The 27,500-nt window shown below is 40.8% G+C and overlaps 2 protein-coding genes and 1 long non-coding RNA gene across 4 annotated transcripts in view; 2 read left to right on the plus strand and 1 right to left on the minus strand.

Annotated features, from left to right (window-relative positions):
* The window catches only part of LOC129603358 (uncharacterized), a 395,454-nt gene that overhangs the window by 263,689 nt on the left and 104,265 nt on the right, over positions 1-27,500 (minus strand). The window lies entirely within an intron of this gene.
* The window catches only part of LOC114846115 (caskin-2-like), a 73,753-nt gene that overhangs the window by 9,784 nt on the left and 36,469 nt on the right, over positions 1-27,500 (plus strand). Inside the window, exons 2-6 of the mRNA XM_029134897.3 lie at positions 20,165-20,216; positions 21,344-21,441; positions 21,974-22,119; positions 22,402-22,497; positions 25,438-25,562. Coding sequence (XP_028990730.3) covers positions 20,165-20,216; positions 21,344-21,441; positions 21,974-22,119; positions 22,402-22,497; positions 25,438-25,562 — 517 coding nt within the window. The remainder of the gene's footprint in view (positions 1-20,164; positions 20,217-21,343; positions 21,442-21,973; positions 22,120-22,401; positions 22,498-25,437; positions 25,563-27,500) is intronic.
* On the plus strand, positions 15,919-17,614 carry LOC129603361 (uncharacterized). The gene is made up of 3 exons (XR_008693142.1): positions 15,919-16,151; positions 16,694-16,811; positions 17,035-17,614. It is a non-coding gene; the product is annotated as an uncharacterized LOC129603361 (long non-coding RNA).

The raw sequence follows: 27,500 nt of genomic DNA on the forward strand, positions 1-27,500 counted from the left end.
TAAATAATTTAAAGGAGGTGTGTGCTTAATTACTACACAATCCAATAGTCTAGTTGACTAATCAGTAATAAGCATGGAACTGCTGTGAGCACTGAGCATCAGGAGTTTGACCTGTCAGTCAAATTTGCAGCTGCACCTTTGCCATGGAGACGAAAGGCGGGAAAATCAGGCTCACGCTGCTCTGTAAAAGCAGACCTCACCCTTGATAAATAGGCTTATTCCAGCGAAACCATTATAGTAAAAAAAAAGAAAAGTAACTTCCCTTTTTGAATCTCAAGGCTTTAATGAGCAACTGGTGTGAAGTTTATGTTTAAGGACAAAAGATTGTGGCCACAGGCACGATTTCAAAATGTATCTCCTTCATCTTTTTTTTACCAGACGTCTGCCATAAATTATCATTAGAGTCTATGTAGGAAATTCAGGATCTCTCTGCGCTTTGAGGTCGATAGCGACTAAAGTATAAGTATGAGGGTATAGCTGTCACGGCGCTCTACGTAGCTTAGTGGATGAAAGAGTTTAATCGTTCTCGTGGTCAGGCAGGCAAGGCTCAATACACAGTGGAGACAGTTACAGTACAGGTAAGGATCAGGCAGTCGGTGGTCAAGAGGCAGACGTACGGTGGTGCAGGATCGAAGGCAAGGCAGGAGACAAGGTCAGGGTAATCAGGGTCATACACGGTTCTAGGTAGCAAGGTAATGCTGGAAGGCTGTCTAGTAACAACGCAGACAATCTGGCAACTGGGCAGGGCAAGAGCTGGTGCTTAAGTACAGAGGTGATTGCTTATGGATTACAGGTGGTGGCTAAGGGAGAGAATAAAATCGGAACTGACATGCGCAATTATGAGTTTGTGACAATAGCAAGACACATCATTAGAAAGAAGACAAGTATGACTACGATTTAGTGAAAAAAACACATTGATAGAGTGAAAATTGTGGCTGTACTGATGAGTTAGGACAGAAGTTCTTTACAGAAGTTTAAAGAAGTCTTTAAAAAGCGCGCCCTCGCACTCTAGCTGTGACATCACGCACTCGAGCTCACGCAATACACACTAATGGAAATGCTGAAAATGTAACAAAAAACACACAATATTTGAACGCTCACGAGTCGAAAAGTATAGAAGATACAAGGATGCTGATTGACACTGATAAAGTTGAAAGATTTTAGATGCTTTTGACATTGAAATGACGTTTCTACACCAAAGTATGACAATGACAGACGCTGATGAAAAGAGGGAAGTTGACAAAAAGTTGAATGATGATTCCCATAGAGCACTATTATAAGAAAACAATGAAATAAGTTGAATAACGTTAAAAGTTGAAAAGCTGAAAACGTGAAAAGGAATAGCCCACATCTCCTAAAAAAGACACACGTTTAGAAAGTTGAACGATGATTCTACGATGAAGTGTTAAAAAGTAGGTAGCAATCGAAAAAAGGTCAGAATAAGAATAATAACTAGATAAAGCATTTCCATAAGAAAATGCACAGTGAATGCTTCCAAGCTGAATGTATTCCTGAAGAATTGCTGAAAGTAGCTGAAACATTTAAAACAGATGAACATAGCTCAAGCATGTAAAGCATAGTTGAATGCATCTAAAAAGAAATAAGAATTGATTAAACAGTGCTGAATATTTGCAGAAGAAGCTGAAGTAGTTGAATTTCAAATGGAGGAAACTTGAAAAAGATTTGCTGAAATAAAAGAATGCTGAAAATCAAGGAAGTGTGTAAAGGTTGTTTAGTTTGTTAAAGTATAGCCAAATGTATCAAAATGGCTAAATATTGTAATAAATAGTTTTGATTTCAAGAGCTGAATGAGTAGCTCAATGTTTTGGAAATATTTAATACAGCTGAAATTTGCTTCAGAACAAATATTTGAATTTAAATTGATAAAAGTTGAAGCTTTGAAGGAAGTGTGTGCTGGTAAATGCAGAACAGTAAAATAGTTTCATTAACTAGTCATAATTAACTAGTCAAACGCAGAAAAGTGATATTTAGGCTAAAGAGTTAGATTGGTGCTTTTATTTTGAAAGGAATTTGAGGAATTGTGTGGTTTAGAGCTTAGTTAGTACCACTTAAAAGTTAGTGTTCTTATTTTGAAATGATTTACAGGAAGCTTGTGTAGGTAATTGTTAAGTTGTAAAATTGTTTCATTATATAGTAATAATAAACCAGTAATTACGTATAGACTCATTACCGATTCGCAATTAACCATTCAAAGGCAGAAAGTATTCTATTGAAGCTCAAATGCTTCCAGCATTCACTGTTATGTTGTTGTAATCTTTATTATCACAGTGAATGCTTCCAGCATTTACTGTTATGTTGTTGTAATCTTTATTATTATTATTATTATTATCTTTAGTTCTTCCGTACTTTTTTCCGCGTCTAACTCCGCCCGCACCCTTTGAGCTACAGAAACTATTCCAATATCAAAATGTTCAACTTTTTAAGGAGAAGTGTGCTAATATTTTTCTCATTCGTATGTTTCATATTTTTCAAGTTATTAAGCTTTTTTTTATTAAACTTTTTTTGTCCCATTGAAATGAATGGTAAAAGCGTTTCAATGCATTGTGGGTAATGCACCATTGTTACGGGCGGGGGTCAAACTAGATGACGGTATTCTAAAACACGCTCCTTGAGCGGGGAAACAGACTACAATGGCCTACAAACTGAACTGGAGGGAGGACCCAAATGCACGACCCACAGACAGGACTGACAATAAGTGATTTAATAAATAAATAGAACATACAGACAGAGGACAATACAAACCAAGGACGCTGCGTATGCAGGATAGGCCGGAAATAAATAATGCAAACTAACACATATAACTCACAGGTAAACTAAAGATCACTGCAGAGCAGGAAACTAAATAACCATCCTAAAACACAAAACATGCAAACAACAGTATCTAACACCATCAGCAAACAAACACACAAACCTGGACAGAGCACGATAACAAGTAACAAGTAACCAGTAATGCACCAACAAAAATCACAGTAAACTAAACACTAAAATCACAGAGGGACAGGCATTTTTAAATCGCGACTGTGGCCACAATTTTCATTCCTCAAGCATAAAACGCACACCAGGTGCTCATTGAAGCCTTGGGATTCATAAAGTGAAGTTATTTTTGTGATACTACTTTTGTGATGATGGTTTTGGTGTAACAAGCCTGTTAACCTGGGGTGGAAATCAGCCTCACTCCAGCTCTTTGTGCCGAGCAGTGGAGGTTCCTGCCTGTGGAGCCCTGTCCCCATGACAACGGCGCAGCTGCAGCAGATAAGGGATTGAGCTCATTAGCACTTTGACTTACAAGTCACACTCTCTATGCTCTCTATGATTCCCCATAAGAGCAGTTGTAGACATTAAGCTTTTTTAACACTAGAACTACTAAGGGACGTACACCTTTACATATACCCCTAACTACGGCTGGGTGTTCACTTGTCCGCCACGCTCCAGCTGGCACCCTGCCAAGAGCCGCTTTTGTTACGTAAAGAGGGCCATCACCTACGCTCTCTGTGGGGTGGGACGCATGGGCTCGCTGACCCTGCTGCTGCCTGCAAGGCAGAGCAGGGTTCCTACTCATGTTCCTATGAGTCTATGAGTGACATCCACTGTTACAATGTTCCACCGCTATGTGCTTGGATTTACAACGTGAAAGGACAAGTGTCATTGTTGCGGTCTCACCGAAGGAAGCAATAAAAAACATTAACAAGACAATAAAACAGTTTTGCTGCTTTGCTTATTTACAAAAAAACTAAATAAAGTTCACACATTATTTCACTGTAACGTTACTAAAAATTGCAGAAAAGACGACAGTACACCGCTCACCCATCTAGTTTTAACAAATGTGCAATTAAAAATATATTATAAACCAAAAAAACGCTTGAAAGCGTTTCGGTTTATATTCCATTTATTTCGTTATTTCCCCTTTCACCAGTACCACATAATAAGTCATTGCAGAGCTACAGCCATGTTTCACCAGCCGCTTTCGGCAGTGAGTCATAGACGGACGTTGTTCTGCCCGCTTTCATGTAGACACGGAACTCTTCACAGTTTTGTCAAATGTTATTTCGTTATTCATATACAACAACATGCAAATGCTAAAAATTACTGAAAAGATGACAGTACACCCATCTAGTTTGGGTGAACAGAAAACGCTTGAAAGCATTTCCGTTTCATATTCCGTTTATTTGGTTATTACTCCTTTCACCTGTACCACATAAAGTCATTGCAGAGCTACAGCCATGTTCCTACAAAGTTAACCAGCTGTTTATTTCGTTATTTCCTCTTTCATGTCCGTCTGGTGAATGAAAGTGGGCGTGGCCATCCACGTCCCAGAGCGGTGACACTGGGGGAAGGGGAACGCGCATCAACACGCAGGACAAAGATCTGCGTTTCTCTGCTGCTACAGCCTCGGCTGCGTTGGGTTGTTAGTGTCCCTTTCACCTGTACCATATGAAATGTGTTCCTACGAAGTTGATCAGCTGCTTTCAGAATCAGAATCGTTTTTATTCACCGGGTTTATTTTTATTTACAAAATATAAACAGAAAACGCTTGAAACGTTTCCGTTTTATATTCCATTTATTTAATTATTTTTATTTACAAAAAAATCCCATACGCTTTGCACTGTAACGTCACTAAGAATTAGGAAAAAAGACAGTACACCCATCTAGTTTTAACAATAAAAAATTTAAACAGAAAACGCTTGAAAGCGTTTCTGTTTTATATTTCCGTTTATTTCGTTATTTTCCCTTTCACCTGTACCACATAAAGTCATTGCAGAGCTACAGCCATGTTCCCAAGAGGTTCACCAGCCGCTTTCAGCGTGACACACGCATGGACGTTGTTCTGCCCGCTTTCATGTAGACACAAAACTCATCAAAGTAAAAGAGCTCAGAGCAGCATTTGCAATTACATGTATATTAATAACGAAATAAACGGAATGTAAAGTAAAATGCTTTATAGAGTTTGGTGTCTACATGAAAGCGGCTGGTCAACTTTGTCAACATGTGGCTCCAGTAAGTGGGGGAATAACGGCCCAAAGCAACAGGCTGAAAGAGGAGGCTGTGGCAGAGGAACACAGGTCTTTGTCCTGTATGTTGATGCGCCCAGCCCCCACAGTCAGCGCTTACCTTTGCTACGGGACTGATAGCCCCGCCCACTTTTATTTATCAGACAGATATGAAAGTGGGGATAACGAAATAAACGGGATGTAATGTAAAACGCTTTCAAGAATTTTGTCTACATCAAAGCGGGCAAATCACATGTGAACGTTTTAATTTTTTTGTAAATAAAAATAATGTTTGCCCTGTTCAAACCTGGGGAATAAAAACGATTCTGATAGCAGCTCAAGATCAACTTAGCAGGAACACATTTCATGTGGTAGAGGTGAAAGGGACACTAACAACCCAACGCAGCCGAGGCTGTAGCAGCAGAGAAACGCAGATCTTTGTCCTGCGTGTTGATGAGCGTTTCCCCTTCCCCCAGCCTGCTCTGTTACGTGGATGGCCACGCCCACTTTCATTCAACAGACGGACATGAAAGAGGGAATAACGAAATAAACATCTGGTTAACTTTGTAGGAACATGGTTGTAGCTCTACAATGACTTTATGTGTTACAGGTGAAAGCAGTAATAACGAAATATACGGAATATAAAAAACGTTTTCAAGCGTTTTCTGTTTATATTTTTTATTGCACATTTGTTAAAACTTGATGAGTGTACTGTCATCTTTTCTGTAATTTTTGATGACGTTACAGTGCAAACAATATTTGAACTAGTTTTTTTTGTAAATAAACAAAGCTTCGCCACATTTGAGAAGGATCTAAAACTGTCTTATTGTATTATTGATGATGATATCTTATTGCTTCCTTTGGTGAGACCGCAACAATGACACTCGTCCTTTCACGTTGTAAATCCAAGCACATAGCGGTTGAACATTGTAACAGTGGATGTCACTCTTAGACTCATAGGAACTGTGCAGCCTTGCAGACAGGAGCAGGGTCAGCAAGCCCACGCAACCCACCACCTAGAGTGCGTCAGTGATGGCCCCCTTTACCTAACAAAGGCAGCTGTTCACAGATGATTCAGGGTCTCAGCTAGCCGAGCAGATCATTTGACCACCTTCTAGTGGGAATGGGTATATTTAGAAAACCCAGTAGTTCTAGTGTTAAACTACCTGGTCTTTCATATAGTTGAGGAGGTGTTTTTAAGGAATTATTTCAACATTACAGGATTTAACCATATATGCAAATTTATAGCACAATGCATGGTGGGTAATGCACCATGACAGGAACTGACGTTACTAGGAGTGGCTATTGCAATGATTAATAAACAATTGTTGCCTTAGACTCTTCATATTACCGCAAAAGACCAATTTTTATGTTTATTTACAATATTTTAGGCATTTCAATATTATAAAAATTATAATTGTTTTTTAGTCACAGAATGCTCTTCAGCTTTGACCTTTTGCTTATACAGCAGAAAAATCACTGGTGCGTCATTTTGTATTAAACTATGCACAATAGACTTAGTTTACACTTTCTAGACTACAGCAATACTTAACAAATTAATGTATGAGTCCTTCTTTTCATACAAGAAGCATGACCAATTAACTGGCTGTCCAGTTAATTCCTACACTTATTCTACTTTTTTTTTTTTACATACACTCAACAAAGCGCTTCTCATTGATTGTCACTCCCACACAGAATCCCCTCACTCACGGTGTACCAGACAAAAACAAAAAGAATACATTACAAGCATAAATTAACAAAATACTAAATTAATTTCACCAAAGTCATAACATTTTTTGAATACTTACTTAAACTATAAAACTACAAACACAAGAACGGTTGTTTTACCCATAAGCCTTAGCGGCTCAGACAGCTGTGGAGACAGCTCTTCAGCTACAGTGAGTCCTCTTTGAACTACAGTATATACTGTGGTTCAATGGCTTCAGTCCTTGGCTTTCACCTTTTGTTTCCAGATCCAATCAGCTATACATTTCTGCTTTCAACTGGCTTGTTTCTCAGCTTTTCCATTATTGTGTATTACGTGAGCTAGAGTGCGTTATGTCACAGCTAGAGTGCGAGGGTACACTTTTTAAAGATAGAACTTCTGTCTTTAACTCGTCACTACAGACACAATTTTTACTCAGCTCTATGCATATTATTTATTACTTCATCCACGCCGGAGGTAAGGGACGCCATAAAGCTGAAGAAGGAGACCTACCAGGTATGGTTGACCTGTAGGACTCCTGAGGCAGCTGATGGGTACCGGCAGGCCAAGCGTGCTGCAGCCCGTGCCATTGTGGAGGCAAAAACTCGGGCTTGGGAGGAGTTCGGTGAGGCCATGGAGGAGGACTATCGCTCGGCCTCAGAGACTCTGGCAAACCGTTCGGCGCCTCAGGAGGGGGAAGCAGTTCTTTACCAACTCTGTTTTCAGTGGAGGTGGGGAGCTGTTGACCTCAACTGGGGATGTTATCGGACGGTGGAAGGAGTACTTTGAGGATCTCCTCAACCCCTCCGACATGCCTTCTGCTGAGGAAGCAGAGGCAGGGGACTCAGGCGGACTCGCCCATCACCCAGGCTGAGGTCACCGAGGTAGTTAGTAAGCTCCTTGGTGGCAGAGCAGCGGGGGTGGATGAGATCCGTCCTGAGTACCTCAAGTCTCTGGATGTTGTGGGGCTGTCTTGGGTGACACGCCTCTGCAACATCGCGTGGAGGAGGGGGACAGTTCCTCTGGACTGGACAACCGGGGTGGTTGTCCCTCTTTACAAAAAGGGGGACAGGAGAGTGTGCTCCAACTATAGGGGGATCACACTTCTCAGTTTCCCTGGGAAAGTCTATGCCAGGGTACTGGAGAGGAGAATTCGGCCGATAGTCGAACCTCGGATACAGGAGGAACAATGGTTTTCGGCCTGGTCGTGGAACGCTGGACCAGCTTTATACCCTCAGCAGGGTGCTTGAGGGTTTGTGGGAGTTTGCCCAACCAGTCTACATGTGCTTTGTGGATCTGGAGAAGGCATTCGACCGCGTCCCTCGTGACATCCTGTGGGGGGTGCTCCGGGAGTATGGAGTCCAGGGCCCTTTGCTAAGGGCTGTTCGGTCTCTGTACATCCGGTGCAGGAGCTTGGTTCGCATTGCCAGCAATAAGTCAGACCTGTTCCTGGTGCATGTTGGACTTCGGCAGGGCTGCTCTTTGTCACCGGTTCTGTTCATTATTTTTATGGACAGAATTTCTAGCCGCAGCCAGGGGCCGGAGGGGGTCTGGTTTGGAGACCACAGGATAGCATCTCTGCTCTTTGCAGATGATGTTGTCCTGTTGGCTTCATCAGGCCAGGACCTCCAGCGTGCGCTGGTGCGGTTTGCAGCTGAGTGTGAAGCGGCTGGGATGAGAATCAGTTCCTCCAAATCTGAGGCCATGGTTCTCGACCGGAAAAAGGTGGTTTGCTCTCTTTAGGTTGGAGAAGAGTTCCTGCCTCAAGTGGAGGAGTTTAAGTATCTTGGGGTCTTGTTCACGAGTGAGGGAAGGAAGGAGCGTGAGTTTGACAGACGGATCGGTGCGGCGGCTGCAGTAATGCGGTCGGTGTATCGGTCCGTCGTGGTGAAGAGGGAGCTGAGCCGAAAGGCAAAGCTCTCAATTTACCGGTCAATCTACGTTCCTACCCTCACCTATGGTCATGAGCTTTGGGTCATGACCGAAAGGGCAAGGTCACGGATACAAGCGGCTGAAATGAGCTTCCTCCGCAGGGTGGCTGGGCGCTCCCTTAGAGATAAGGTAAGGAGCTCTGTCACCCGGTAGGAGCTCGGAGTAGAGTCGCTGCTCCTCCACATCGAGAGGAGCCAGTTGAGGTGGCTCGGGCATCTAGTTCGGATGCCTCCTGGACGCCTCCCTGGGGAGATGTTCCGGGCATGTCCCACCGGTAGGAGGCCCCAAGGAAAACCCAGGACTCGCTGGAGAGACTACGTCTCTCGGCTGGCCTGGGAACGTCTTAGGGTCCCACCGGAAGAGCTGGAGGAAGTGTCCGGGGAGAGGGAAGTCTGGAACTCTCTGCTTAGACTGCTGCCCCCGCGACCCGGCCCCGGATAAGCGGATGAAAATGGATGGATGGATGGCATTACACTGTTTGATTTTTCAGTAATTATTCAGACACTTCCTCTGAATCTTTCAAAATAAAAGCACCAATCCAACTTTTAGCTTTAATAGGACTATTTATGCTTTTGAATGGACAATTGTGACTAGTTAATGAGAGTATTTCATATTTTAGCTATTAAGGACACACAGCCCCTCTACATCATTTCAAAATAAAAGCCCCAATCCTGATCTTTCGCTAAAGATAACAATAGTTCTGCTTTCAACAGGTTTATTATGACTAGTTACTTATATAATGTTTAGCAAATACCTGCACTGGCCTTTTCCATATTCTTTCAAAATAAAAGCACCAATCCAAATTTTTAGCTTTAACAGGACTATTTATGCTTTTGAATGGGTAATCGTGACTGGTTAATGTGACTGTTTTACAGTTTAGCTATTAAGCACACACAGCTTCTCCACATCCTTTCAAAATAAAAGCCCCAATCCTTAGCTAAAGATAGCAATATTTCTGCTTTAAACAGGTTTATTATGACTAGTTATTTAGACTAAGGATTTGGAGAAGCTGTGTGTGCAGTATGCACACACAGCTTCTCCAAATCCTTTCAAAATAAAAGCCCCTTTCCAGATCTTTAGCTAAAAATGGCAATATTTCTGCGTTCAGCTGGGACTAGATGAAGACAATCTTAATGTTTTGAAATTACCTGCACAGGTGTCCTCAATATCCGTTCAAAATAAAAGTACCAATCCAAATTTTTAGCTTTAATAGCATAAATTCTGTTTTTGAATGGTTAATTGTGACAAGTAATGAGACTATTTTAAAGTTTAGCTATAAACACACACATCTCTAAATCATTTTAAAATTAAAGCATTAAACCTAAAATTTTTAGCCTTAATAGAATAATTTTTGCTTTTGAATGGTCAATTATGAATCGGCAATGAGTCTATAAGTAATTACTGATTTATTATTACTAGTTGATGAAACAATTTAACAGTTACTCACACAAGTTTCCTGTAAATCATTTCAAAATAAGAGTACTAAACTTTTAGTGCGACTAACTAAGCTCTTAACCTTTTTGATTTCTGCTTTTGACTGCTTTTTTTGTTATTTATGACTACTTAATAGGCGCTTTTTCCAGTTTAGCAATTTAGGACACACACTTCCTCAAATTACTTTTAAAATAAAAGCACCAATCTAATTCTTTAGCCTAAATATCGCTTTTGTGCATTTGACTAGTTAATTATAACTAGGTAATGAAACTATTTTTTGCAATTATCTGCACACACTTCCTTCAAAGCTTCAGCTTTTATCAATTTAAATTCAAATACTTGTTCTGTAGCAAATTTAAGCCGTATTAAATATTTCCAAAACGTTTAGCTACTCATTCAGCTCTTGAAATCAAAACTATTTAATTACAATACTTAGCCATTTTGATACATTTGGCTATATTTCAACAAATTAAGCAAACCTTTACACACTTCCTTGATTTTCAGAAATTCGTTAATTTCACCAAATCTTTGTCGTGTTTCCTCCATATGAAATTCAACTACTTCAGCTTCTTCTGCAAATATTTAGCACTGTTTAATCAATTCATATTTCTCCTTAGATACATTCAACTATGCTTTACATGCTTGAGCTATTTTCATCTGTTTTAAATGTTTCAGCTACTTTCAGCAACTCTTCAGGAATATTTTCAGCTTGGAAGCATTCACTGTGCATTTTCTTATGGAAATGCTTTATCTGGTTATTATTATCTTCTTCCGTACGTTTTTCCGCATCTAACTTCACTCACATTGTTGGAGCTACAGAAACCATTCCAATATCAACATGTTCAGCTTTTTAAGGAGAAGTGTGCTATTATTTTTCTCATTCATATCTTTTATATTTTGCAAGTTATTAAGCTATTTTCAACTTTTTTTGTCCCATTGAAATGAATGGAAAAGTGTTTCAATGCATTGTGGGTAATGCACCATAACAGAACATGGTGTTACAAGGAGTGACCATTGCAATGAATAATGAACAATTATTGGATTAGGCTCTTCATATTGACATAAGAGAGTAATCTTTAAATTTAAATACAATATTTTTTAATTTATTTTATTTTTAATTAAATATTTTTTTAATCACAGAATGATTTTCTGCTTTGAAAAAGCATTATTCCAACAAATTGTATTAAACTATGCACATTTGGCTCAGGGTAACACTATACAAGACTACAGCAACATTCAAAAAAAAAATGTAAGAGTCCCTCTTGTCAGGCAAGAAGGCAGGCCAATTGATGACTGTCCAGCAATATTTGTATATATCTGGAGATAAAATCATTCATGTCGCAATTAAACAACTTAGACTTTGCAGGCAAAGAGACACTCAACAATGGCCCCTCTTTGTGAGCTTTCACACACACCATACAAATCAGTGCTCGTTGATTGTCACTCCCACTCACAATCCCCTCACTCACAGTGTACCACACGAAAAAGAACAAAAACAAAAAAAAAACACATTACAACCATAAATGAACGAGATGCTAAATTAATTTTACCAAAGTCATAAAATTTTTTGAATCCTAACTTTAAACTATAAGAATACAAACACGAGAAAAGGTTGTTTTACCCAGAAGCCTTAGCGGCTCAGGGCGGGACTAACTGCTGTGAGCCACTACAATATTTTAAAATTGAATTTGCAATGAATGATGCATGATTTTGTATTAAAATATTCTCATTTGCTTCAGCTTTGGCGTTTTGGGTTTGTTGCAACTCTCAAGTCTTTGTTTAATAAAATAAACACGTGAAAATGACAAAGGAGTTCTTTCCATCTGGAGGAAACTCTTCAGCCAAGTCATCCTGCAACTGTTATGTCCAGTAGCTCAATGGTTTAAGTCCTTGACTCTGGAATGAGAGATCTGGGTTCCATTCCTGTCTGAGGTATGTTTATGCAATCACATTATTGCATAAATATTTGTATTTCCCAGATGAAGTGAGTTATATCCTTAATGTTTCACTATATTAGTAATCTATATCATAAATGAAGAACCTTTAGAAAGTCCCAATGACAATAAAGTATTACCTGTAATGCAGGAATTCCTGGTTCGAAACCCAGCCCAAGCAAGTCTTTAAACAATATTCAGAAGAAAGATTGCTTCAGCTGTCTCAAGTGCTTAAGCTACTTTCAGTAATTCTTCAGCAATACATTCAGCATGGAAGCATTCACTGTGCATTTTTTTGGAAATGCTTTATCTAGTGTTAGCATTGATATTTCCTTTCTAAGTCGTTTCTACAATCGTCGGCACCTAACTTCTCCTACATGCTTTGAGCTACAGAAACCATTCAAATATCAAAATGTTCAGCTTTTCAAGGAGAAGTGTGCTAATACTTTTCTTAGTTATATCTTTTATACTTTTGGAAATATGAAGCTTTTTCTTCTCTCTATTAAAACAAACTAGATTTTTACCATTGAAACTAGGATGTGTAATGTAGCCATGTAAACTGATCGTAGTAGCTCCTTTGGCTCAGTGGGTAAGGGCCTTGACTCTGAAGCCTACAGTCTCAGGTTTGAATCCCATGTAGGGCAACAGCAATATATAAAACCAAGTTGCTTACAGGAACATAAACATCTAATGGTTGTAAAGGAGTAGAAAGAAATAATAATGGCTTAAGTCCAGGCATTTTTGTTTCCTTTGTGCACATACAGTTTGTTTCAAAAAACTAATCATTAGATATATTTATCTATGCATTAAACTTTTCAGCTATTTCAAACTATGTTTTCAATGTTCCAGCTACTTTCAGCAATCCTTCAGCAAAACATTCAGTTTAGTAGTTTTTAAAATAGTATGTATAGTGCTACTTAGACATATATTATCAGCAGTTACTGTGGCTCAATGGTTAAGTGATTGACTCTGACTTTGCAGACTCTGGTTCAAGTCCTGACTAAGGCACCAGTGAAATTACATATTTTGCATGAAATGATAAAGAATATATGCAAAACAGATTTTTAGATTAATGCAGCTATGCATTACCTTCCTCAGACGCTTCCTGCTGTTTTCAGAGCTTAAGCTACTTTCAGCAATTCTTCAGGAATACATTCAGCTTGGAAGCATTCACTGTGCATTTTCTTATGGAAATGCTTTATCTAGTCTTTATTATTATTTTCTTAAGTTCTTCCGTACGTTTTTCCGCACCTAACTACTCCCGCATCGTTTGAGCTACATAAACCATTCCAATATCAACATGTTCAGCTTTTTAAGGAGAAGTGTGCTATTATATATATATAGTTATTTTTGTGATAAACTCTATGGATTTGGAATAACAAGCCTGTTAAGCTGGGGTGGAAATCAGCCTCACTCCAGCTCTTTGTGCTGATCAGTGGAGGTTCCTGCCTGTTCCATGACATGACTTTTCAAAACACCCCCTTAACTATTTGACAGACCAGGTAGTTTAAAAAAGCTTAATGTCCACACCTACTCTTATGGGGAATCAACAGTGCAATGAACTCATCAATGATATGCATAGAGCTGCTGTGAGCATTAGGAGTTTGATTTGTAAGTCAAAGTGCTACTGAGATCAATCCCTTATCTACTGCAGCTGCGCCGATTCAGAAAATTTTATAACGTTGGTAAAATTATTTTAGCATCTCGTTCATGTATGGTTGTAATGTGTTCTTTTTGTTTTTGTTCTTTTTTGTGTGGTACACCGTGAGTGAGGGGATTGTGTGTGGGAGTGACCATCAACGAGCATTGGTTTGTTAGGTGTGTGAAAAACAAATGTGGCTTGCTTTATACAAAGGGAGCTTACCAAGAATTGCAATTGTTCTTTGTCTAATCTGAGCAACTGAGACATGAATGATTTCACCTATAGACAAGTACAGGATTTAACTAAACATATAGTCAATTGGCCTTGCTTCCTTCTTGCCTGACAAGAGGAACTCTCACATACATCTGTGATTAAAAAATAATTTAATTAAAAATAATTTAAAAAATATTGTATTTAAGTATAAAGATTAATCTCATATGTCAATATGAAGAGCCTAATCCAAAATTTGTTCATTATTCATTGCAAGGGTCACTCCTTGTAACACCATGTTCTGTTATGGTGCATTACCCACAATGCATTGAAACACTTTTCCATTCATTTCAATGAGACAAAAAAAGTTTAAAAAAAAGCTTAATAACTTGAAAAATATAAAACATATGAATGAGAAAAGTAATAGCACACTTCACCTTAAAAAGCTGAACATTTTGATATTGGAATGGTTTCTGTAGCTCAAAGGATGCGGGACTAGTTAGGTGCAGAAAAACGTACGGAAGAATTAAAGAAAATAATGACAAAGATTACAACAACATAACAGTAAATGCTTTCAGCATTTACTGTGATGAATGCTGGAAGCATGGAGAGGCATGTAAGGCTCCCGCACTTCACTCTGAGTAGTTGAGGCTAAGCAACATAGCCATGTTACTAGAGCGTAGAGAGGCTCTGTTCAACTGCTCCAAACTGCTCTAATTAGCCACAAAGCCCACTAAGTGAGCGGTTGGTGAGGAACCATGCCTGTCTAAAGCTACGTTTCTTAGGAGCTGTCACCCAGTCATGACCCAGCTGTGTGGGGCCTGTCGAGGAACTGCTAGCATCTAAGCTAGGAGGCTCTGCACTGGCTAAAGGACCCTGGCTAATTGGCCTGCTTTCTAAGATGTGAAGCTGAGACTCTAATTCTAACAATCTCGCCTCCAAACCTGCAACTAGCATACACTTATTACAGATACCATTATCATAGAAGAGGCAGAGGATAAGCTAAACATAAGACACTCTGAGCACCGAACAGAGGGAAAGGGAGAGGGGGAAGCCATAGCAGGAAAATAAGCTATCTGCTACGCTAGCTGATAACTGATTATTAGTGGGATGTTTAATTGAAAGAAAGGATGGCTGAGTATTACAAGCTTGTTTTGCAACTGTTAGCAATTGCTACCAAATATAAGGCAATCATATTTAGAGAAGAGCCACTCCTCATCCCTGCTGCACCTTTATCTTCCACACTTTTACCTTACACAATTTTCTATTAATGTGCTTTGATACAGCAATTACCCTTTGAGGCTTTCATTTTCTTATGGAGGATGTCAGTGATGATTTTTTGCACAACTGTGAGGTCAGCAGTCCACCCCATAATTGTCCTTCCTACAAACCAGACTGAGAGACCATTTAAAGGCTCAGGAACCCTTTGCAGGTCGTATGACTAAATTACATAATTAGAGTGGAAAACTTTGAGCCTAGAATATTGAACCATTTTACAGTATTCTAATTTTCTGAGATTGTGGATTTGATGTTTTCTTGAGCTGTATGCAATAGTCTTCTCAATCATGACAAATCGCAGCTTGAACTATGTTGCTTTACTGTACATCTACTGGGTATGTGAAGAATGGTGGCTCATGTTCCAACAAGAACTCCCAAAGGGCTGTTCTTTCCACACTACTGGGACTATACAGTCCCTGTTTAGGCAAGCAGCCATGCCCTAACCCTCAGTCTGTCTAATTATCAATGTGTTGTTGTGCCTCCAGGCCTCAAGGTCCCTGCACATGTAAAATTCACTTTTTGGACATTCTGGTACATTTATATGACTACCTTGTTCATGTTAGGACACTCCTGGTGTGTTAGAAGTACACGCCCTACTTATTTGACATTTTTGAGAGTTTATCCAATCCGGTTCAATTGTTTCAAATTTGGCAGACTATGTATCTCTGCATTCTATTGACTACTCACAGAACCAGCTTCGGCCCCGCCCAGACAAACCTGGACCCCTAAATGTACCTGCAGCATTGCGTTTCACTCACTCACTGTGCACTCTAGCATAGTAGGTGGCAGTAATGCACCTTTCAGTTGGTTGCCACCCGCCATTTAAAAGACAAAAGAAGAAGAAGTCACTCACTGTGACACGAACTGACATTTTATTTACTTGTAAATGGACAGCTGCCTAGATGCTTCTTTGTGTGTGGACACCATTTCACCTCCGTTTCTTTTGAAAACAAGGGAACGAGCGCTCCGTTCCTACAAGACGTGATCCACTTGCTGCTTCCCCAAACGTAGGTACATGCTTGATACTTATTTGATGTATGCACTCCAGAAGTTTCTTTGTTTATAATCTAGATTCCCTCCTGTGTAAGGAATGCTAATTGCTAGAACAGTTAATGCTAACAGCTACAGTGACAGAGAGAGACAGTGATGCAAGGTGCTGCCATGTTATTTGGATGATTCCAAGCCTCTCCAGCATTCGTCCGATTCGAATTGTGTGATATATGGTACTGAGGTCATTCACTTAGCTCACATATTAACGGCTAGCCCCATGGTAGCGCCATGGTAGCGCAGCGTTAGTGGCTAGCGCTAGCCTCCACATGACGTTTAGTACAACTTGGGTTTGGCTGCGATAGTAAGTTGTGAGAGTCAGCTGTGTTTCTAATTACTACCAAGCCTGTCGTATGTACGTCGTAGCCCAAGTAGACCTGTGAATTTGTTATGGCAAGTTCTATCTAAGTCTAACATGTATGTTGTTGCTGTCTTCTCGTACTGTATGTGTTGCTTATCTAGTCAGCTAACTGTAAATGTGACTGTTTTTTTTTTGATACAGGCTGACGTATCCCAGCTACCAAAAGGCAAGGAGGTTTCTTCTTAAACTGACATGCCACTGCAGGCTGTGGGCACACGGCTACCTTGTAGAACAGTTGTTGCTTACCTCAGGAGCAAAGGTATGTACATTAAACAGCAGTATGATCATTTGTTGGCCAATAGGCAGTATTATTTGACAGATATTTTGGATTTCACATTTCAGTAGTTGTAGTATTCATAATCTGATCTATATTATTGTCTATATATTTGCTCTGTATGCAGTTGGTCAATTTATTTTGATATTTTAGTCTGTTGACGGGTAATTTGTAATTTGTAATTTGTAATTCTTGTGTTATGGTGCAGATTATGTGGAAAATGGGATAGAGACCATCTTCAATAAAGTCTTGCTGGACTCAGGTCGTTATATGGAGGACCTTACCCTGTCCCTACCAGGCCTCTGAGCAGAATTTGAGCAACCTGACAGAAAGGAGGTCATTAATGTCATGCCAAGATTTAACAAACCAGCACTATAAAAGCTAAGTTCAAAACGTGTTTGCTCCAAACACCATTAAAACTGATCTAACTACCTCTATATATTGTTTACATTTGTGAAGGTTGTGAGATACATATGTAATACTGGACATTTCATTAATCTACTATTCTATTCTCTATACCTTCTAGAGTAGTGTCAAGGAAAACAGCTGCATCCTCCATCTGTACAGCAGCTGCACTGCTTCCGATGTCTTCCAAAAAGTGATGAAGACAAAAAGATCCTCACATCTCCCGAGCTAACTGCCCACGACTTTACTTGTTCCACTTCACAATCTGTGCTTTCAACATAACTATGAATCCTCATTTTGTGGTCTGCACATTGAGCTGTGAAGGTAACTTATCCAGCATTATAGTGCTGGTGCATTTGTTGACAATAAAGTTGGCTTTGACTATTACTGTTTCACTGAACTATTTTTTATGAGGGAAAACAGACAAATGTTTTATAATATGTCAACTTTTATTGAGATATTGCCACGAAAACAATAATTTAGGTATTTCACAGGTGGTCTAGGTCCAGCAGACAAGTCCTTATTCCTCAGGAAACACTGCCCTGATCCAGACCTGCAACAACTTGAGATACACACAGACAAATTACTGTTAAATTTATGAAGAATAAAACAATAACTACATTTCTATTAGTTATATATTAGCACTTGATATATCATACACCTTACTAAAAGCAATTAAAAATATATTAGGTCAATATGTTTTTAGAACCAAAACTATTTTTGTAAACCAGAGTTTCTAGGTACGTTATGATTAATCTCTAAATAGTAAAAAGTTCTAAAACTGTTGATGAATTTCTAAAATATGGATTTATTCCATGCATGTGTAATTGTCTGATATACTGTATATTAAATATGTTCTGTAATGAATACACATTGAATCATTCTGACTCCAGTCCTGGATCATCAACCATACATGAGAGTAGGTTTGACAACTGGTTCAGGCGCCTTGAGGTAAGATTTATCGAAATTTAAATTTCAAATACCATGTCACATTAATAAAAGTAATGAGTAATAAAAAACACATGCAATATCTTGACAGCAACAGTTGCTGTCACACCTGTAGGCATTCACCGTTCCCACATTGGCACTTAATTACAGACAAATACGGCAATATTTAAGCAGCAGCTGAAGACCCCATTATGGAAAAATTATTTTGACACAGTAGCTGCACGAGAAAGAAAAAAAAACATGTAAAAATTAGTTTATATCAGTTTATCGAGCTTTGCTCCCAAACAAGCTGTGGTTGTGTTATGAATATTCTGTTTTATTAATTCAGGCTGCTTATTGGCAACCATTAGTATTAGCGTTAGCTAATCAAGTTGTGCATTATATAAATCAATAAATTAAATTAAATGTGAAATTGCCAGTTAGACGTAGGTAGCCAGTTTCACTGTTAAATTGGATTCAGTGACCGTGACTTTTGATCCCTGCGGCGGATCACGGCTATGCGCTTCCTCAAAGGGGTGTGGCGATCAACTTCGCTTGTGACACAGCCCTAAAACAGAGCGTTGTGGACGAAAGCTTAATACAGACATTTTCAGACGGGCGGTGTGGGCGATCTACAGAGCTTTTTCGCATGAAAAGTTACAGACACCTTACTGAGACATCAAGGTCCAATTCCTTAGCATTGTGTAGCATGAAAAAAGCGTGTGCATGGACCTTTAAGCATTCCAGTCTAAATAACTTTATTATGGGCTTATTCAGAAACTTTCCCTGATTGCTGTCTAATGATGAATGCTGTAGTAATATTTTTTATATAGAAGGCTTTAGTGGTAACTTGCTCTATAAGCACAATCTGATAAAATGTTTTTGCCCTACAATGTTATAAACAGGGTCTTTAGTTATACGTTAAATAACAATATTAGACTTATCATTTCCTTAGCTGTTCTTAGTGCAAACTCTTACTCTCGCTCGGAGAAAACAATGTGGGACATTGACCAAAATGAATGGCTCTCTGTTCAAAATCCTCTGCAGATTATTTTGCTGTGTGGGCAGTAAGTCTTTATGGGTTTCTGCTGTAGGACACACAAGGATGTTGAATTGTGTGAGAAGATTTCCTAATCCTCTTTAGGGACTGAAGATAGATATGTATGAGACACATGCATTTAATATGTCTTATGCAAATATGTAACTAATACGTCAAGCTTTAAAAACGGCCAAACAGCTTTGGTACTTTTTAAACAGCTTTGAAGGTTCTCTAAAGTTCCCCTATTATGCCTTCCAGGCTAAATGTACTGTATATTGGACCTGGATGTCTCAATAAGGTGTTTGCGCATTTTCAGTGTTTTAAACTGAATGTGTGTGTGAATCTGGCAGAACAGAACAGAATTCTCCAATGTGTTGCTTGCTATGCATATGAGCCCCCACTAACCCCTTTGCAGAAGCACGTATTCCATTCTCATGCCGATCAAGCATGTAATCTGTGCCATATAGATTCTTTCGTAGTTGGATCTTGGTTAGAGCCTGAGGTGGGATTGTGTGATGACAGTCAATGATGTGAAGAAGTCTGAACCAAACCAATCTGCAAAGGTATGGGACTAATTTGCAAAATTTGAGAAAAAAGGATTTTGTATGTGTTTGCGTGCAGCCTAGAAAGGATTTTGCATAATAAGGGACATTTAAGTAAATTGGTGTTATTCAATTGGAGACATTGTAAATAGTATTTCAAAGACTTTGCCAATATTGTCAATGTATCTCCATTCTATGTTCTGATTACAGTAACAGGTTATAGAACTAAAGTATAACATGTTTAGGAGTACACAATGTATAAAAGATTGGGCAAGCAATAGTGTCTGTTTCAAGGTGAGTGGGAAAAAATCTTAAATTTGTTTCTACACGTTTCAGCGCCGGCACTGATGAGAAGTCAAAATGTCACCATGTCACCCAATAGTAGCATTTTACCTCTTTTCCCATACCCTTGTGTTTTTCTCCAGATCTGCTGGGCTCAGCCAAGAAACTGAACATCAACTATCAAGACTTAGATGGGTAAGAGTTATATTTACGTACTTATGGTGCATATGTCCTGGAAAATGTATAAGAAATAAAACATAAGAGTCTCTCCGCTGCTTCACTCTGTTTCACAATGAAATCACAGGTGACTCACAGCTGAGTCTGAAGATTTATATAGAAGAGGACAGGGAGAAAGATACACAGTTACTCACATGTAGAACCATGGTGGCAGGTTAGTGGATGGAATAAACAGACAGATAAATAGAGATACAGATGTCAACCTAAATTACAACTTATTATGTATTGATTGTCCACAATTAAATGCTTACTCCATGTGGGATTTGTTGGGTTTAGTTGTGTCAGGTCTTAAACCATGTAAAGCAGTTGTAACAATATATAACCTTAAATGGTTTATACTTGTAATAGTTACCAGAGGTAGTTATAAAAACTAAGAATAAGACGACTAAATTCATCTCAAGGAGGTGTTTGGAAAAAAGGGTAAATAATCAGATGAACGGGAGATTTGCAAAGATACCACGTTTATTTATATACATACACCCAACCATATCACAGCACTTCATTTCATTCATTTCACTATTTACAGTCCTGCAGGAAAAAAACAAAAGGAAAAAGAATACATGCACTAAACCAGATACACTTCAAAAGCACGAACACCTGCTATTTTACAACCCAGTCCAAATAGTCCAAAAAGGTATGGTCCTTCAAATGGGCAACCACACTCAACTGGAAAGCAGCGGGTGTATGTGTGTGTTTGCGCTGACCTCAATGTCCAACCTCCTACAGATCCGCAGGCGAGTATAGCGGTTAATCCTTAGGCTCCTGGCCTAACTTGGGCAGCTCGCCAACCATCGGCCCACCAGGCACACCTGGCCAATTCCAGGCGCTTCACTCGATGGCAGTCAGCATTCTAGCAGCTGATTCATCTGTTAGCTCCAGTCTTACAGAATGAGCCCAGAAACATTGATTGTATGTGGCGCCACGCTGAACGTGATTGGCCACTTGACGAACAACGTGAATCCAGAGAGGCGTTCAAGGAGCAGAGGAATTTCAACCTGGGTTACACAGTGGTCTTCTGAACACAGCCAACCTCTTCCTTCTTCCTCATCTTTTTCCTCTCCTTTCCTCTTTTGTCTTTCCTGCAGCTTCTCAGCACTCCATCATGCTGCTATGACTGGCACCGCAGAGCTGCTGTCTTTTTTGCTGGAGGCCCAGGCCACAGTGGATATCAGGGACACCAATGGTAGTCTATCACAATGGTGGAATAGCTGAGTATTACCAAACACACACACAATTAGAGAGCTCGTGGCTCCAGTCACTACCCATTTGCCCTCAGAGTCCGAAGAGCCCTTAGAGAAGGCTAAAGATTTTGTTACTCTGCTCTGGGTTTAACTTTTCTCCCTCGCTCCCAAAAAGCCGCTGTCTCTGACAGTCACTTCACGTACTCCACTCCGGTATTTCTCACTCACTCCCAAACAGACCAAGGGCTTTCCCCCCAAATACTGCTTGTTAGCTTTATACTGTGAGCATTCAGTTAGACCATCAGGTCTTTGTTTTGTCTTTGTCTAAGTAATAAAATATTTGAGTCTTCAAAAGTTCCCTTGAAAAAAACTTTCCCTTGTCTACTAAAAGTATTTTTGGACATGCGTGCCACACGTGTTGTATCACGAGTGACGTAGTAACATTCAAGATGAGGCAGTAGGAGAGACTATATGAAACCAAACAGACATTCACCAAATTCATAGAAGAATGTCTTCATTCCATCCTGTTTGTAGGCATGTGTCCTATCCACTATGCTGCATGGCAAGGAAAACCTGACTCTGTCTTATTGTTGCTGAGAGCTGGAGCTTCAGTAAACACACCTTCCCATGATGGACAGCTTCCATTGCATCTTTCTGCTCAATATGGATATTATGAAGTGGTGAGTATGTTTACTCACATACTGACACCAAAGGCATAGTTCTGAGGTAGAGTCCCCAGTTCTTTATGTTTTTTCTTCTCTCCCTCTGTGTTTGTTTTTGAAGAATGTATAGTCAGCCTAAGCACACATTCCATTTTCCAGCCACACCATTTAGATCCTGCTATGTCTTTATGGATAAAATTTTATATTTTCAGCATATATCTGTATCTTGGGCACATTTAAGCCTCATGGAGCCCTAACCTTGTTAGATTAATAAGCATAACGCTTATTTTTCACCCTCAGTCTGAGATGTTGCTGGAGCACAAGTCTAATCCGGGCCTGACAAACGATGCCAAAAGGACTCCTCTCGATCTGGCCTGTGAGTTTGGAAGGTTGAAGGTATGAGATCATTGTTCTTCAAACAATTGTCTTTTGATGGAAAATGGGGAAAAAAACGGCTGCATGCTGTAAATACGAGCAGCATGGTGGTGCAGTGTGTAGCACTGTCGCCTCACAGTGAAACTCATACAGGTTTGATTCCCGGGGCGGACTGAATGTCTTTGTTTTACATGTTCTAGCCGTGTTCGCGTGGGTTCCTCCCGGGTCCTTTGGCTTCCTGCCACAGTCCAAAAATATGCATTCATGCATATTTCCATGCCTGGGCGACCCAAACCCTGGATACCCAATCTTGCTATTGGGACATGGAATGTCACGTCACTGGGGGAAAGGAGCCTGAGGTTGTGCAGGAGGTCGAGCGGTACCGGCTAGAAATAGTCGGGCTCACCTCCACACACAGCCTGGGCTCTGGAATCCATCTCCTTGAAAGAGGCTGGACCCTCTTCTACTCTGGAGTTGCCTGCGGTGAGAGGCGGCGGGCTGGTGTGGGCTTGCTCATAGCTCCCCAGCTTAGTCGCCATGTGTTGGAGTTTTCCCCGGTGGACGAGAGGGTCGCTTCCCTGCGCCTTCGGGTGGGGGATAGGTCACTCACTGTCATTTGTGCTTACGGGCCAAATGGTAGTGTGGAGTACCCAGCCTTCTTGGGGTCTCTGGAGGGAGTGTTGGAAAGCGCTCCAACCCCATCTTTCTCCTGGGAGATTTCAATGCCCACGTTGGTAACGACAGTGATACCTGGAGAGCCGTGATTGGGAGGAACGGCCTCCCTGATCTGAACCCGAATGGTGTTCGGTTATTGGACTTCTGTGCTAGACACAGTTTGGCCATAACAAACACCATGTTCGAACATAATGGTGTCCATTGGTGCACATGGCACCAGGACACCCTAGGCCGGAGGTCGATGATAGACTTTGTAGTCGTTTCTGTCAACTGATCACCACCTGGTGGTGAGTAGGATCCTCTGGCAGGGAAGGAGGCTGGAACGACTTGGCAGGCCCAAACGTATTGTGAGGGTCTGTTGGGAACGCCTGGCTGAACCCTCTGTCGGACGGACCTTTAACTTACACCTCCGGGAGAGCTTCGACCAGATTCCGAGGGAGGTTGGAGACATAGAGTTCGAGTGGACCATGTTCTCCGTCTCCATTGTCAAAGCGGCCGTTCGGAGCTGTGGACACAGGGTCTCCGGTGCCTGTCGGGGTGGTAATCCCCGAACCCGGTGGTGGACGCCGGAGGTAAGGGACGCCATCAAGCTGAAGAAGGAGTCCTACCAGGTCTGGTTGACCTGTGGGACTCCTGAGGCAGCTGATGGTTGACCTCAACTGGAGATGTTATTGGATGGTGGAAGGAGTACTTTGAGGATCTCCTCAACCCCTTCGACATGCCTTCTGCTGAGGAAGCAGAGGCAGGGTACTCAGAGGCAGACTCGCCCATCACCCAGGCTGATGTCACCGAGGTAGTTGGTAAGCTCCTCGGTGGCAGAGCAGCGGGGGTGGATGAGATCCGTCCAGTAAAGTCCCTGCTCCTCCACATTGAGAGGAGCCAGTTGAGGTGGCTCGGGCATCTGGTTCGAATGCCTCCTGGACGCCTCCCTGGGGAGGTGTTCCGGGCATGTCCCACCGGTAGGAGGCCATGAGGAAGACCCAGGACTCGCTGGAGAGACTACGTCTCTCGGCTGGCCTGGGAACGTCTTGGGGTCCCACCGGAAGAGCTGGAGGAAGTGTCCAGGGAGAAGGAAGTCTGGAACTCTCTGCTTAGACTGCTGCCCCCGCGACCCGATAAGCGGATGAAAATGGATGGATGGATGGATGGATGGATGGATGGATGGATGGATGGATGGATGGATGGATGGATGGATGGATGGATGAATGGATGGATGGATGGATGGATAGATTTCATTTTAAATCAAAATTAAATCAGGTAACAGTAACACTGCAGGACTCTTCTCTTGGGGAGAAGGTGCTGGTGAAAAAACAGTCTGATCAGGTTTGTATATTGGCCGTTCTGTCTGAAAGGAGGCTTCTATTGTTATGTTTATCTAAGATTGCTTAGCAGAGTCAAATGCTGTTTTTTAATTAAAAGCAGCTCCTGAAGCATGTAGGCTGACACACACTACATCCAAGTGCATATGACCAAATATATACAATGCGAAATTAGGGATTTCATTAGGTATATTTGTAAAGTCCAATTCAACCCAATATGCCCAGTAACTCATAAACCTCAAGACGTTTCGCAGCTGTGGCAGCATGAGCTGCTGTTCTTATGTCTATGATAAATAAAGTAAGTACAATACTCAAACTCTGAATAATTTCAAATTTGACAAAGTTGCAATTTCTCAGCTTTTCAGTTAAGGCTGTAAGGTGCATGTTGTTTCAATTTATTCATGGATACACAAATGCATAACATACTGTACATTCAAAATCACAATACTCACTCTCCTTTTTCCCCTCCTCGTCAGGGCTACAGGCCTGCTGACGTTAGTTGGGCAACAGCATGGACAGGTCACCAGACTATCACAGGCAAACCACTCACTTTCACACACACACCTATGGAAAACGTGGCATTTTTAGTCAATCTGACTGCATATCTTTGGCCATGTGGGAGGAAACCACACTAGCTGGAGACACACATTACATCCCTTCACATCCCCAACCTGTCATTCTTTCATGCTTCTATTATTTAGTATGTGACTTTGCACTGTTGTAGCTTGACCTATTCACCATCATTACCACTTTGCTGCCATCTGACCTTCACTCGCCCTGGCAGAACTGTACTGTAATGTGTCTCAAACTATTTAAGTAAACGTGATGATATCCAGTTTCTGTGACTGTGTCGTTTCTCCTACCTCCTTGACACCAGTGCGGTTTTGTCTCATCGCTGTGGTACTTTGACACAAGCTGCACAAGCTGAGCTTTGCATAACACTTTGGTGTCTGCATTTTATTTTTAGGTGGCTCAGTTGCTGCTTAGAAGTAATATGGTGGCAGCAGGGGTAGGACGGCACAGCATCATGGACCCCCCTTCAACCACGCCCCTCCATCTAGCAGCTAGAAATGGACACAAAGACATCATCAGGTAAAGTCGGTTACGGAATCTGATTCCATCTACTTCTGCTATTTCCTATTCAGACTCCCTCTCTCCTCGACTGCATCTACTACTTATGCAACAAATCCCACTAGTGCTGCTACTAGTACATTACTACTGCCACCAGCTCTGCTGCTACTACTGCTAATACATGAACGCTTTCTATTAATAACAACTTTATTTCTCCTGACAGTACTGATACTACCTGGCTACTACTATAGCTTCATATATTTGTAATGCACTGTCACAACTGCTGTCACTATATATTTTTCCGCTGCAGCTGCCATTATTTCTGCCGATTTTGCTGTTACTCCCACTTGCTATTCTCCTAATAGCACTAACAAAGTTTTTTGATTTAGGGGCCTTAAAGGCCTAAATTCTTTGCCTTTGGTTGTTTCAGGAAACAAATGCTTGGTGTGTTTTTGTACGTCAGCAGACTATACAGTACTTGTAATCAGACCTTCTTTGCAACAACCTATACACCCTTCATGAACTGAATCTTGTATAGGAGGGTGTAGAAAGTAATAAAATGATTGTTATTCAGTCTTTTAGCAGTGTTTGCCTGTAATGTCCCCCTAAGGAATTTATGTCTTTTAAAAGACTGCCATACTCACTACTGGGTTTGTGAAAATTGTAAAGAAGACAAAAAGCCACCACTGTGCGATTGCAAGACAATTTCACAGGGCTCTAAATTCATGCTACCATTTCAAGGCTTATATGGCATGTTTTAAAAGCCTATCACAAGTGTCAACTTTTAAATATTGACTTTACAATTTACAATCTATAAGCCACGATGTAAAATATCGAGTATTTATTTTGTCTTCTATCATTTTCTATGTGCCCTTTTTATTGCACAGCGTGAAATACACAGACTGCAGCCTGTATCCACCTGACAGGACAGTGGCCAATATGAGGTTGCGTCAGACAACATACAGTATGCGCATCATCAATAGGAATCCCTCAACGGATCAGTCGAGGCTTGGGTTAACAACGTAGATGCTGTTTACCTACAGGGTGCCGGTAGAAATTAAACTACTGTTGGTTGAAAAAGTTGATGAGGCAGATGGGTTCGTGGATACAATGACAAGGAAAGGCAGGGACTTGGCAGACATGATGGAGAGAAGAAAGGTAGATGTCCTGTGTGTGTAGGATATGAGGTGGAATTTTTGAGGTGCAATGTTTTAGAGGTAGTCTCAAACAGGCTAATTAGTCTAAAGTTAGAAATAGAGAGATTCTGGAGCGACTTAAATTAGGTCATAGAAAGTATCCCCAGAGGAGAGAATATTGGTTGGAGCAGACGTCAATGGGCATGTTGGTGAGGGGAACAGAGGTGATGACAAGGTGATGGGCAGGTTTGGTGTCAAGGGAAGGAACATAGGACAGATAGAAGAGTAAGAGGATGGAAATGGCTGTAGTCAACTCTTACTTCCAGAAGTGGGTGACATACAAGAGTGGAGGTAGGAGTATACAGGTAAATAAACTTTGTGGTGGAATGAGGAAGTACATGACTGAATCCAGAGGAAGAGGTTGCCAGACTGGGATGGTTTGACAATTTGCAGTGGAGGGATAGTGACTATATTGGTAGAAGGATGTTTGAGATGAAGCTCCCAGGCAAGAGGACTACCGAATAGGAAATACGTGGATGTGCTGCCAAAGGATAAAAGGTTGCCTGTTGTCAGCGGAGACATGAATACAAGGAGACATGAATGAGATGCCCAGAATACAAGGGGAAACAAATGATTTGTTGTGGTAAACCCAGATGGGAACAGCCTAAAGGAGAAGAATAATAATTGGTTAGCACACGAAGCACTTAAAACATTAGTAGAGTATTCATTTTCATATTTAACCTAAATTCATATTTAGGTGACTCTTGAACCTGAATAAGTTAGACGCAAAAATATCAGTGGAGGCATAAAGAAGCTGGTCAAC

The sequence above is a fragment of the Betta splendens genome, chromosome 19, assembly GCF_900634795.4.
Source record: "Betta splendens chromosome 19, fBetSpl5.4, whole genome shotgun sequence".
Taxonomy (NCBI): Eukaryota; Metazoa; Chordata; class Actinopteri; order Anabantiformes; family Osphronemidae; genus Betta; species Betta splendens.